General features: G+C 42.8%; 1 protein-coding gene across 4 annotated transcripts in view; it reads right to left on the reverse strand.

Moving 5' to 3' along the window:
• Positions 1-12144, reverse strand: part of ACSL6 (acyl-CoA synthetase long chain family member 6) — a 57523-nt gene that overhangs the window by 6467 nt on the left and 38912 nt on the right. For 3 of the 4 annotated variants that reach the window (XM_058035121.1, XM_058035124.1, XM_058035123.1), the window contains exons 11-20: positions 10360-10437; positions 7659-7793; positions 6418-6552; positions 4577-4672; positions 3685-3757; positions 3193-3281; positions 2516-2632; positions 2134-2277; positions 1306-1407; positions 258-329 (exon numbers count right to left, since the gene is read on the reverse strand). In XM_058035121.1, the coding sequence (XP_057891104.1) occupies positions 258-329; positions 1306-1407; positions 2134-2277; positions 2516-2632; positions 3193-3281; positions 3685-3757; positions 4577-4672; positions 6418-6552; positions 7659-7793; positions 10360-10437 (1041 nt within the window). Of the gene's footprint in view, positions 1-257; positions 330-1305; positions 1408-2133; positions 2278-2515; positions 2633-3192; positions 3282-3684; positions 3758-4576; positions 4673-6417; positions 6553-7658; positions 7794-10225; positions 10304-10359; positions 10438-12144 lie in introns of all 4 variants that reach the window. The other variant, XM_058035122.1, reaches the window with a different exon arrangement.

A 12144-nucleotide genomic window follows, 5' to 3' on the forward strand; every position in this document is an offset into this window, starting at 1 on the left:
CAATTAAGATTTTGACCTCTGCACCCAAAACTTTCACTAAATTTAATTCAAATTTCAAACATGGGCGGGAAGCAGAATCACAGCAAATACATTTTTCTAAAGGAATAAATACAGGGTGCCAGCAATAAAGCTCCTTCCAAAAACATCATGTGCAGCTGCAACAAAGATTTGTAGTAACATGATAAATGCTGACAAATCCCTCTTCTATACAGACAGATGGCCTGTCTGAGCACACTGAAGGATGTGTTTCATTTTACCTGCTCAAAGGAGTGAAGCCCACTCTCCTTCCCTAACCGTACCATGTCTTCCATTATTGCCTGCTGCAGTTCCTGCATCAAAACACAGAAATTCCTCATGAGCTACCACAGCCAACCTTACATGCAATTAATGCTCACTGCTCACCAAACAAAGTGTTTCTGAGCAAAGTTCAAGTGCCTTACTAACAGTTAGTATGTAGTTAGCAAAATTCTGTTGTAATGTATAAGCATTACACTTAAGTGTGGTGATGTTAAGTGTCTCCTTGGTATGAAAAGTAATTCTATTTTCAAACCAGCAATGTGACATAGCTGTTAAATTTACAGTCCTTTCACCATCTGCCAGACTTCAATGCAGAATCACTGCCCACAGACACCAGTGGAATGGTTCAGTGACATCAGTATTTGCTGACGTGATCCAGTGCAGTTCCTCAGTATTAGAGAGCATGTGTTTAAGACTGGGGTCCTTTTTATAGAATCATAGAATGTCCTGAGTTGGAAGGGACCCACAAGAACCACGGAATCCAGCTCCCAGCCCTGCATAGAACAGCCCAAGAGTCAAACCACATGCCTGTGAGTGTTATCCAATTGCTCCTTGAGCTCTGTCAGATTGATGGTGTGACCAGTCCCCTTGGAAGCCTCTTCCAGCGCCCAGCCACCCTCTCTGGGAAAAACCTTTTCCTGATATCCAAACCTCCTCTGACAACTTCAGGCCCTTCCCTCCGGTCCTGTTGCTGGTCACCATAGAGAAGACCAGCAATAAGTTTTGTTTAGTTGTCTTATTTAAGAAATCTGAGCCAACACAACCTCTCCTCCTGCTGTACTGTTGTTCTCTGCAAGAGAGACTCTTGCCCTCCTCCACCAGTGCTGACAGAAGTTGGTACCACCAGTCAACACATATCACTGGATCCAGGTCAACCCTGCTGAATGTTCAGTAAGGAAATAATTCTTGTCACTGAAATTGTCATTCCTAGACAAAGTATTGTGCACACATAATGCTACAGCAAAAAATAAATTAAAAAAAAAAACACTCTCTACTGCAGATACAAACCTTATTTTTACAGAGTTCTGCATATGTTCCTTCAAACCCTCTTTTCTTTGCCCAACCTGGCATGACCTCAGAATCAGGCACCACAATTCCCACCAGGAAGGCCTGTAGGTAAAGGAGAAGGAGAGTTGCAGGTGAAAGTTGAACCACATTCCAGGCTCTACATTGAAGCGAATACACAAGTCAGCTGAATTTCTGCATGTTTACCACTTCCTGATAATTATGTCAGTAATTTGCTAACATATTGTCATGAAGTACATTCTGATGCCTGTGCCTTTTTCTCAGGTAAAAGGTTGTCTGTGACTGCATTTACCAGCAGTTTTAATACCCTCAGTTGGGTTCATGCTCCTCCTGGACATTAATAACTCACATGGCCCCGCAAATCCCAGGCAAACTCTGATGCCAAGGGAAGGTTCATGCTTGTGAGCCTTGAATGCAGAGGATGAATTGCCATGGCTTCAGAAGCTGTAAGTCTGTGTATAAATGTGCAAATTAACAGAACAAGATTGGTCAGAATGGGCAGGCAGTGTTGGGGCAGCAGTGACTTTGCCTTTTCCTGGCTTACCACAGGCATGGTGGCAAAGCACAGCACTGGAGACCCAAAGAGTGACACCAAAGCCAACTTAAAAGCTTGATCTTTGGTCACAGCATTCTCTAAGCTGCTCAGGGTCACACCATCAGCAGCTCAGTTCCTGCCTGGCTGTCAGGCAGCTCCAAAGCAGGAGGGAGACAGTGTGGTGTGATCCACTCACATTTTCCCTTCCTTCAAGCCCAGCTCTGTCTTCTAACTACTAAGAGTAAAGTAAGATTTTCTGAAAGCTTGGTTTGTACCTGCAGGCTGTCGCCATGGACATAGATCTGAGCAACAGGGTCACTGCGGATGTAGATATTCTCGATCTTCTCCGGTGCAATGTATTCTCCCTGAGCAAGTTTAAATATATGCTTCTTCCGATCAATAATTTTAAGGGTCCCATTCTGTTAGGAGAAAGAAATGAGAATTCCCAGAGAAGTTATTTAACCACAGAAACTCAGCAAGCTGTCTGTCTTTAACAGAGCTTTCAATTGCCTATTGTGCTTTTGAATGCTTATTGTGCCAAATATAAACTCAATCCTTTGTAAAGATAGACCTGCTTGGAGACCTAAGTTCAGCCCTTGAAAATTTACTTGGGATAATGCAATTGCCATAAGAACTCTGGGTGTGTCCAGTACGCACAGGTAACCATTTTCCAATGTCTCCTGTGTGAAGCCAGCCCTCCTGGTCCAGTGCCTCAGCTGTCCTCTCTTCATCTTTCAAGTAACCTTTAAACACATTGGGTCCTTTCACACAGATCTGCAAAACAACCAGGGATGGTGATGAATTATTTTCTTATTCTGCTATAAATATAAGTTAAGTAGTAACTCACTAAATTTGAAATATTTTAATGACTAGGCTTCATGAAACTAAAACAGATTGGGTTAATAAACTATCTATGGCTTTTTTTTAAGCAAATGGAAATATGAAGTAGGCTTTGCAAAACTGATTTGTTTGAAGTTGATTTGCATTCCATTTGCAGTTAAAAATAACAAAATTATTTCAATAAGTTTATTTTTTGTGTAGTATAAAAATCACAGCAATGTAGAGATCGCAGCAATGTAGTAATCAAAGCAATTCAGCTCTTCTTAGCTGAACTAATTCAGTCTTAGCAGTTTAAGGAATCAGGCTGGAAGTACTGCCACAGCTCCTTTTTCATTAATTCTTTGCTGCTCTATGGTTAAACATCCATTTTCCTTTCCTGATTGCACAATGTAACCCATCAGCAACCATGCACACTACAAAGGTCAAATGCTTCTATAAACTACTTCATACAGTGTTAACTAGTGAGAATTTGATATAAAAATGTGATTTGCTACCTCTCCTTCTCCTTTGGAAGCAAAATAATTCAGTTCTTCCACATCCTTCAATCTGATTAAGTTACAGGGCAAAGGGGCTCCTACATGACCTGGAAATCAAAGTTATCAAGTCACTTGTCATCTCTCCTATAAATAATAATTAGCATTTTATCATTAGTTACTTGCATAGTTGTAGATACACTGGATGTTCTTGCAGGAGCTGTGTCTGTGTGCAGAAATCATTTACTTAATTAAGGTTTTGCACTATTAAAACTAAATACCGACACCTCCTCTTTGGATATAAAACCTATCCTGAAATAGCACAGAGTGGTTTGGGTTGGAAGGAACCTTAAAACTCATCTCATTCCAACCCCCTGCCAGAGGCAGGAGCACCTTCCACTAGATCAGGTTTCTCCAAGCCCCATCCAACCTGGCCTTGATGTTACAGTCCAAAATTTCCTAAAGGAATGTGCATTTCTTTTATTTCTTCCAATGGTGGAAGAAAATAATTACCTGATGTCCAGTCACCTGGAGTTGTAAAGGTGCATCCAGCTGTGCATTCTGTTTGGCCATAGCCTTCATAAACCTGACAAAGAGACAGGTATCTTTAAAAGATCCTAAAAGATTTTGCTATTCCAAACTGCAATCCCAAGCATTGCCCTGTGTTGCACAGTCCTTGAGCTGAGGCTGCAGCTGCAGTGTGTGGGTGCCCATTTGCCATGGGGACACTGTCCCTGGCTTCTACTGTGTACAAAATTCCATTTCCATAACTAGGAAAGACCATGACTCTATATCATTGAAAATAGGGAGATGATGAGTTGAGCACTTAGCCTTTGATTCAGGACATATGCTACACTATGAGAGGAACTTATTAATGGGAAAAAAAAGGTATTTTTGTGGGACATTTTGAAAATCCACCCTTTATTTTTCTGACTAATTTTAGGCTCTCAAATGAGACCTCTCAGTTGCACTGGGTTTCCTCTCACAGAGAAATAATGCAGTGGACAACTCAGGTGGGTTAGGCTGATGTCTGAGGATTAGCACTCTCCATTTCTATATGGAATAAAACTTGTGTAATGAAGTCCCCAGCACTCGCACGAACACATTTAATTTCACATACTCAATTTGGTGCTGAGAGGTGGGTGGGATGAGCCTGGGGGTTTTTCTGGGAGATGCCCAAAGTGAAAATATCTCTTGCCTGTTACTGCCATCCCAGAGCTGTTCCCACCCGCTGAGCTCTGGGTGCACCACGACTCCGTGGCTGCCCCAAGCCCGGCTGTTCAATTCATCCTGGTACAGCTGTCCTGAATGCAGTTCTGAGGGTCGAACCCATCTCCTTTCCTAAACACCAGGTGCTCTCCTGCTAGCAGTGGATGAACATCCCTGAGCAGGCACACAAACCCACCTGGCATCCGAGGGCGGCGCGGAGGAAGCCCAGGACGGTCGGAGACGCGGGGGCAGCGCCTGTCACTATCATGCGGACACAGCCCCCAAGGCTTGCCTGGTTGGGAGCAGGAGGAAACAAAAGAAAGCATCAGAGGCTACTGCAGATGGCAAAACCATGAGCTTGCACAGAATGCTCTCTCTAGGATAAATGTGCAGGATCTCCTGCCCATGGCTTGGGGTGAGAATTAGATGAACTTCAAGGAGTCTTCCAACCCAGCCATTCTGTGGTTCTGTGGTGAGGCCATCTATGGAAATATGAACTAGCTCTGAAGCTTTCCTGAGGGATAAAACCCCATTCAGTGTACAGAGACAGGAGTGCTCCTGTCCCTGGCAGGACAAGCTGCTCAGCCTAGGCTCCTGCAACTGCTGCGCCTGGGCAGGCTGCAGAGCTGGCTCTGGGAACTGCTGGGAAAAACAGACTCTTCCCCATCCAGTCTTCTTTGCTTATTTACACCTCACTGGTTTTAATGAATTGCCTCCCAAGCCCTCTAAAATAATGTTGTCCCTTTTTTAAGGCAGATGACCTTCAAATATTTCTGGAGGGTATTACATCAATTCCTGTGTCCTATTTCACTTCTTTCTCCTCCCCCTTCATTTCCTTTTCTTTATTCTAGAAGTAAAAAAGAAAACCCAGCACAAAAGAAAACAACTGCTGACTGAGTCTGCCCGTCTCGCCAGCCCTTGCATCAATATGCGGCCTGGCTCGCTCCCGGCTGGGTGAACTCTGCTATCTTTGCACACTGAGGACAACTAATCCACAGACCACAAGTACAGTCAGTTTCTTTAGTTAAAAATAAAGTGGCATGTCTCCAGATAAGTCATCCGATTAAAAAAATGAAGTAATTAGAGCCTCCTGCAGTAGTACAGAGCCCAGAAAAACCTGGTTTAAAGCCAATTTAATATCTTTTTTTACTGAGATATGTGGGAAGCTGAAGGGCATTCTGATTTCTTTATTCATGGTTGCTAAACCACGATTCATGTGTGCATTTTTCTTTACAACTTTATTCTTTTCCTAGGAAGAAAAGTGGGTTTGAATATACCCAACTGCAACTCAACCCTAAGTCCAATACTATTTGTTGGGATTTTCCAGAAAACTTTGGAGCAGCATCTCTTTGATCAGTGACCTTTTCATGACCACCTGTCTGAACTTCATCCCTCTCTCCCTCTCTCTCTCTCCTCCTCCCTCTCTCTTCTATCTGAGAGCTGCAAAAAATTTTTGGCAGTATTCCATAAATTAGTGATTTCTTGGTGCTGCTGAAGAGGAATGTAGCAAATGTCATCTTAGCTTGCCTTGTATTTCTCCATTCCCTCTGGAAAGTTATCCCTGAGAGAATTGAAATTTTGACATTATGCATGGTGCTTAAAAACAAAAACAAACAAAAAAGGCAAAACTTCACTAGCAACAAACTGTGCTCAGTTCCCTTTCTCTATTCTATTTTCCAGTCTGTTGTTCACTATTGAGTAGTGACTGCCCACAGTTCATCATCAGGCAAGTGGACTACAGTGACTTTAAAGAATCATAGAATTGTTAAGGCTGGAAAAGACCTCTAAGTCTTACCACTCATCAAGTCTCACCATCAATCCAGCATCATCTTCACAACTAACCTATGTCCTCGAGTGCCACGTCCACCCCCTTTTCTAACACTTCCATCACTCCCCTGGGCAGCCTGTTCCAATTCTTGACAATCCTATCCATGAAGAAATTTTTTCTACTGTCTGAAACTGCCTTGTCAGAAAACCAGTCATTGCTGGAAGAAACGAGAGTTCTTTGACTTCAGACTCACTTCTTGAATCACTTACCTGTATCTTATTAAAGAAAAGTTTATCCCACAAACTGTCGTTTCTAATGATGCCGTTTCGAACTTCGGCCTTTTTCCGTCTGGCCGCAAACTCCAGGATCCAGCGCTTGAGGGATGTGTCAGCCTGGCTGAAGATCTGTGGGAGCACAGGATGGCAGATGAGGTGTCACAGAGGAGGGGGAGCACATCAACACCTCTTCTCCCCATGACACCCACACAGCCCGGTGGGCACAGTTACATTTGCAGCACAGGTAAACAAGTTTTAGTTCTTTTGGGATTTGTTAGTGGGGAAAAAGGAATGATGTGTTTCGCTCCATTCCCTATTGCACATGTGGTTCCTTTGGGGGGGGGAAATACAGGATGGTGGTACAGGCCTTGACTGGATTGACAGGGCTGCTCTTAATATATAATTTCTGTGATGGGGTTCAGTGAAATACAGGCAACCTGAGCAACAGGGAATAAGCAATATGAACAGGTATCAGTGGTGGCCAATGTGGTGATGGGGGCTGCATTTACCTGAGCTGAATCAGGCACCAGCACAAATTCCACTTCAACAAATGAGAAACTCCCAGTGCCTGTCCCTTAATAAAGCACAGAAGCCCTGACCTTTGGGAAAAATTACATCAGTAGCTTGTGCTTAAGCTTGTCTGTAGCAGATAAGTCTTCTGAGGAATAAATATTCCCAGCTAGTCAAACAGATTTAACATGATGATCAGACATGCCTGTCTTAAATACCCTGCAATACCTTTACCTTAGTTTTAAAGATTTCTAATCCAAAAGCCACTGTCACATTTACACTGCCTAAATCCTCAAAGGCTTTTTGAAATTTCTGATTTCCAGCTGTTGTTGCCACCAGAACAAGAGATTTGAGTTTCAAATCTGGTTGAAGGGCACAAAAAGTCCTTGTGCAGCCAGGTTTGACTGATGTTTCTGTGACGAAAAATATCCTGTATCTCTAGAAACATCCCTGGTAATTTTAGTGAGAACAAGGTAGGAGGCTAGTACAGAGGGATTTCATATTCATATGGGATAGCTGTGTCTGGAGTCTGTGTAAGTCATAATACAGACTTACACACTGAAGGAGCTGTATCCATTACACAGGGCGAGAATGTGTCTGCAGCAAGGCAGAAATAGTGTCATCTGCTTGAGAAATCTCCATGACTAAGGGAATTCTTCCACATGAGTAGTAAAGGGAGATAAACTCCACTGTTCTAAAAAGAGTGAAATCAAAATGCAGCTCACCTTGTCATACATTCTGTTCAGCAGCCGTGGCACCACAGGGAAGATGGTTGGCCGCAGTGCCTTCATGTCGTCAGACAGGAGGCGAATGTCGCCTTGGAAGAAGCCAATCCGCCCTCCGTGGCAGTACACTACAGACTGAGAGGAGAAAGAGGAGCACATGTAACCCCTTGGCTTTCAATTCCCTAAGCAAAGCATTCCTATCCCAAGCACAGAAGCTCCTTTTCTGCTCTGCAATGTGGCAAAAATGGGACTTTGGAAATACAATAAAGTAACAATAAATTTTGCGCTGAAGAGAAATATCCAAATAGTTCTGGGCATTTTTCAGTACAAGCGAATCAGCATCTGGCAAATTTACCACTTGTTCTGGAAGAACAAGGAATCAAAATTTTCAGAAGGGATTTCCCTTCATCCCCTGCATATGGGGATAGAGAAGTCCCAGTTAGGGTCAGAGTCTGGATCAGAACTTTCCTAAAGCCCAGCCCTCCCATAGAAGCTCACAGCATGAGGACCTATCATCAATACAGAAATGCAAAGTAAGAAACATTATAAAACACAGAGCAGCAGCCAATTTTTAGATGTTAATACTTTAGTTTTGTTTAAATACAACAATATAAACTACGTTAGCAATACAGTGCCTGATCCAGTATCCCAGAAATAGAAGCCCACTTCATGAAAGGTGCTTGACTTGTATAGAAACTACAAATCCAGAAGCCTTGGACTTGAAAACAAAGCAGGGTGTTTTCCTCATCAGCAGAATGGAGCTCAATATGTGAGATGGGGCAGAGGGGCTGCTGGCCATGAGCCAGCTGGTAGCTGGTTGCTGGTAACCAGTAACCCTGCCAAGGAGCCATCACAGACTGGGTCACTCTGGCATTTTGTCACTGAAGAACATTTGGAGACCAGCACTTCTCCCATGGTTTTACAGTGCATGGAGAAGAAAGTGTCCTCAGCAAGTGCCCCTGTGATGCCAGAGCTGAGCCCAGCCTTCCTGAGTAGACTGAAAACTTCAGCTCCCTTTTGTGGGCTTGTCTTCCCCAAATAACTAAATAAGTTGAAAATTCCTTAAGAGACATCCGCAATTTTTGTGCAGCTCCTAAAAATCTGCAGTACTAACCAAATTGCTCTCACTGCTCTGTCAGACAGTTAGAGACTGTCTCCATCAGCTGAAACCACAGGAATTTTACACGTGATGTGGGTTTAATGAAAATCACACTGCTGAATCTGTGCTTTACACTGCACATGAATTTAAAAAAGAAAGTAACCAGTGTGCTCATTGAGAATTGAAAATAACAACTAGAAATTTTTAGTTTTAAAGAATCTATCTTTGAATCTATGATTTTAATTGTAAATTACAGGAATTAATAATGGCTAAAACTAGGGACACTGATGCAGTGCTTGCTGTTCAAAATGCTTTTGAAAATTACTTTTTAGCCCTTTTGAAAAAATCTATATATTAAGCTGTTTCAGATGGGAGGATAAACCTGGACATCCTTTGGAGGCTGTCCCTTTCAGTACAGCAACATCCTCTGAAATGAAAGCATTTTCAATGTTTCTAATTTCTCTCTGCCCACTCATCAGATGAATTTTGAATAATTATATTCTTGTTTGCTGAACAGTGCTGGCACACTGACCAACTTTCCTTGCAGGTGGAGAAAGCCTGGGCTGTAATTCTCCAAATCTTTCATGGGCTTTTACTTCCAATTTGTGAGAGTTTTAACAGGGAAAAATATATTATTTTTGGCACAGATGTTACTAAGAAGTGGGAGGTTTTTATTCAGATGCTTGTCTGACTCAGAAAGTGTGCTTTCAGCCTGAAACAGGCCTCCCTGAGAAAGTACAGAGCTGCAACTGGATCCAGATCCAACCTTCACATACTGGATCTATTTTAAGTTTGCAGCTTCTCAGGCCAGGAGACCTGATGTGACTGTCTCACCTGACTTGCCTAACTCACCAATTGCAGCACAAGTCAAAAAGAGACATGGAGTCAGTTCTGTGGGCTGGCAAGAGCTTGGATCTGCCATAATTCCTGGGGGACACAGGCTCCAGTGAATGGTCACCACATGCTGCCCTGCCAGGAGGATCATGTGTCTCACCATGATCTCAGTTTCTTCCTTTTCAGTACCTGCCAGGTTGGGTTTTTTTTTTTGCAGATCATGTTATTTATGCAAAAAAATCATTTTAGCTGATGTAGAAAATGGCATGAAAGTATCTTGACTCACACAACACCTCATCCTAGAGTGTTTTGAAAATCTGTCCTAGAGATTGCTCAGGTAGCAGTAGCCATGAGCTGAGTGAGCCATGAGTTTGGCTCATTGCTGAAGGGCTGTTTCTCAATCCTTGAGCCAGGTGTAAGCTGGAGAGCTTGGGAAACTCTCCTGGCCTTGCTCTGGACTCACAGCCATGTCACTGAGACCATGGCTCTGGTGTTATGCACATGGCACTTCTGGAGTACAAGCCTTTTTAGTGCTACAAGATATCGCTGGTTATTTAGTATTTTATTGATTTTATTTTATTTTTTTGTTTGTGGCGTGGAAAAAAGACGATTTCCACTGACACCATGACCTTACCTGTACCATTCTCTCAAACATGTGTGCTAAAGGCAAATAGGAAATGTGTACATCCTCACAAGTAGGAGACCACTGACTCTGGAAGAAAACACAAGGAGCCCCACGAGGCCTCGTCAGTTCAGGCAGTTTCTTACCTGTATAACTCTTTCAAACATGTGAGCCAGAGGCAGGAAGGAGATGAGCACATCGTCCTGTCTCGGAAAGATCACTTTCTGCAGGTGGAGGGCATGGGAGACAGAAAGGAAAGAAACACTGACAGGAAGACAACAAGAAAGTCATAAAATAATAAAAAGAAAAATGGCACCAGAGGAGCAAAAGGGTAAAGATTGTCAAGAGAGGAGGGAGCGGCGGACACAGGGAAGCGTTAAAGCCACAGCATCATGGAGCTCAGTTAGCAGGAGGAGTAAAGAGCACGGAGATGTACACACAGGGCAATGCAGAGGGCTCTCCTTGGCAGAAGGCAGATTGTACCCACGCAGCTCTCGCTGGCAATGGAGGCTCACCCTGATGGAGAATCCCATTTTTATTCACTGCTTTCTACCAGGAGGCGCCGAGACCCTGATCTGTGCTCTCAGCTGTGCCAGGCAGCAGGATCCTGGTGCAAACCTGCAGGAGCCCCCAGGATCCCAGTGCTAACCTGCAGGAGCCCCCTGGACACCAGCAGGGCCCTGCAGGAGCAGCACTTTCCCACATTGCATCCAGCCCATTCCAAAATCACAGTGTTACTAGAGTCAAAATGAGCCATTTTTTCCTTTTCCTTGGGTTAATCATTGGTTTGAATCAATGTGTTGGAAAACTAATGATTCAATCTTAGGCTTCAAAATTACTTCTGTTAGTGTTTCTCATCATTTTAAATGATTAAAATATGATTTTAGGGGCATTATGACTGTCCCACAGATGAGAAAGAAGAAGGGAATAGGGGAAGAAAAGTGACCAAAGTCTTAATTTTGCCAAGTTTTTAACTCTCTCTTGAAGGCTGGAATAAACAAAGGCCTCAAGAGCCTTACCTAATCCATTCCCCAAAAGAAAATAACCTTTCTACCTGCATTTCCTAGGGAACAGCTTGCTGTAATATTATGGATTAGAAAAACGGAAAGGTTGACTACCCAATAATTTGCATCAAGGCCAGTGGTTGGTGGAAAATGGGTATAAAAATCTATCAGCTCACAGTGTTAACAGTTTATACCCACTTGCACCTCCACTGCTCAGAAGGAATCAATAGCCCATGACCTGGGATACAGTGGAGGCAGACACAGGAGTTCATGCCTCAGGGGACATTTTATTGAAGTTAATTCTGGGCTGGTCAGATTTGGGTATGGCCTCCCAGCCATCACCTACCGAAGTCAAACATCATTGACCTTGGGGTGTTCTCAGCATCCCATTTCATATTATTGTGTCTGTCAGTCTCAATGAAGCCATTAGGGCCTGCAGATCTATTTATACATTATTTCAAATTGGCTTCATTTTCTGCAAGCACAGTAATGCAAAACCTTTAATATCAACCAGGGTTGTTCTTTTATTACTGCTGTAAGAGCCCAGACAAAATAATCTGGTTTTAAATCAGAACAAAATTATGCTATTGAATAGCATTTCACAGTTGGCACAGTTAAATATAAAAATGCAAACAGCTTCTTGGTATTTGAGAACAACCTTATAAAACTTTGGACTCGCTTAAAAATACATTTGGTTTGTAAAAATCACTGAACTAAGCAAAACTGCCACAAGAACTTGTAAACAACAAACCCACAGAACTTCTCATTTTGTTTCTTTAATTTATACTACTTTCAAATGTTTCACACTTTACTCTATTTCATTACCATGGTCAGACATTACCCAAATCTTGTGGATCAGCTACAGGCATTTACCCTCTGCTAGCAATACTCTGGTGACTGGAGATAAATTTACAATCACACCAGACT

The sequence above is a fragment of the Melospiza georgiana genome, chromosome 15, assembly GCF_028018845.1.
Source record: "Melospiza georgiana isolate bMelGeo1 chromosome 15, bMelGeo1.pri, whole genome shotgun sequence".
Classification (NCBI taxonomy): domain Eukaryota; kingdom Metazoa; phylum Chordata; class Aves; order Passeriformes; family Passerellidae; genus Melospiza; species Melospiza georgiana.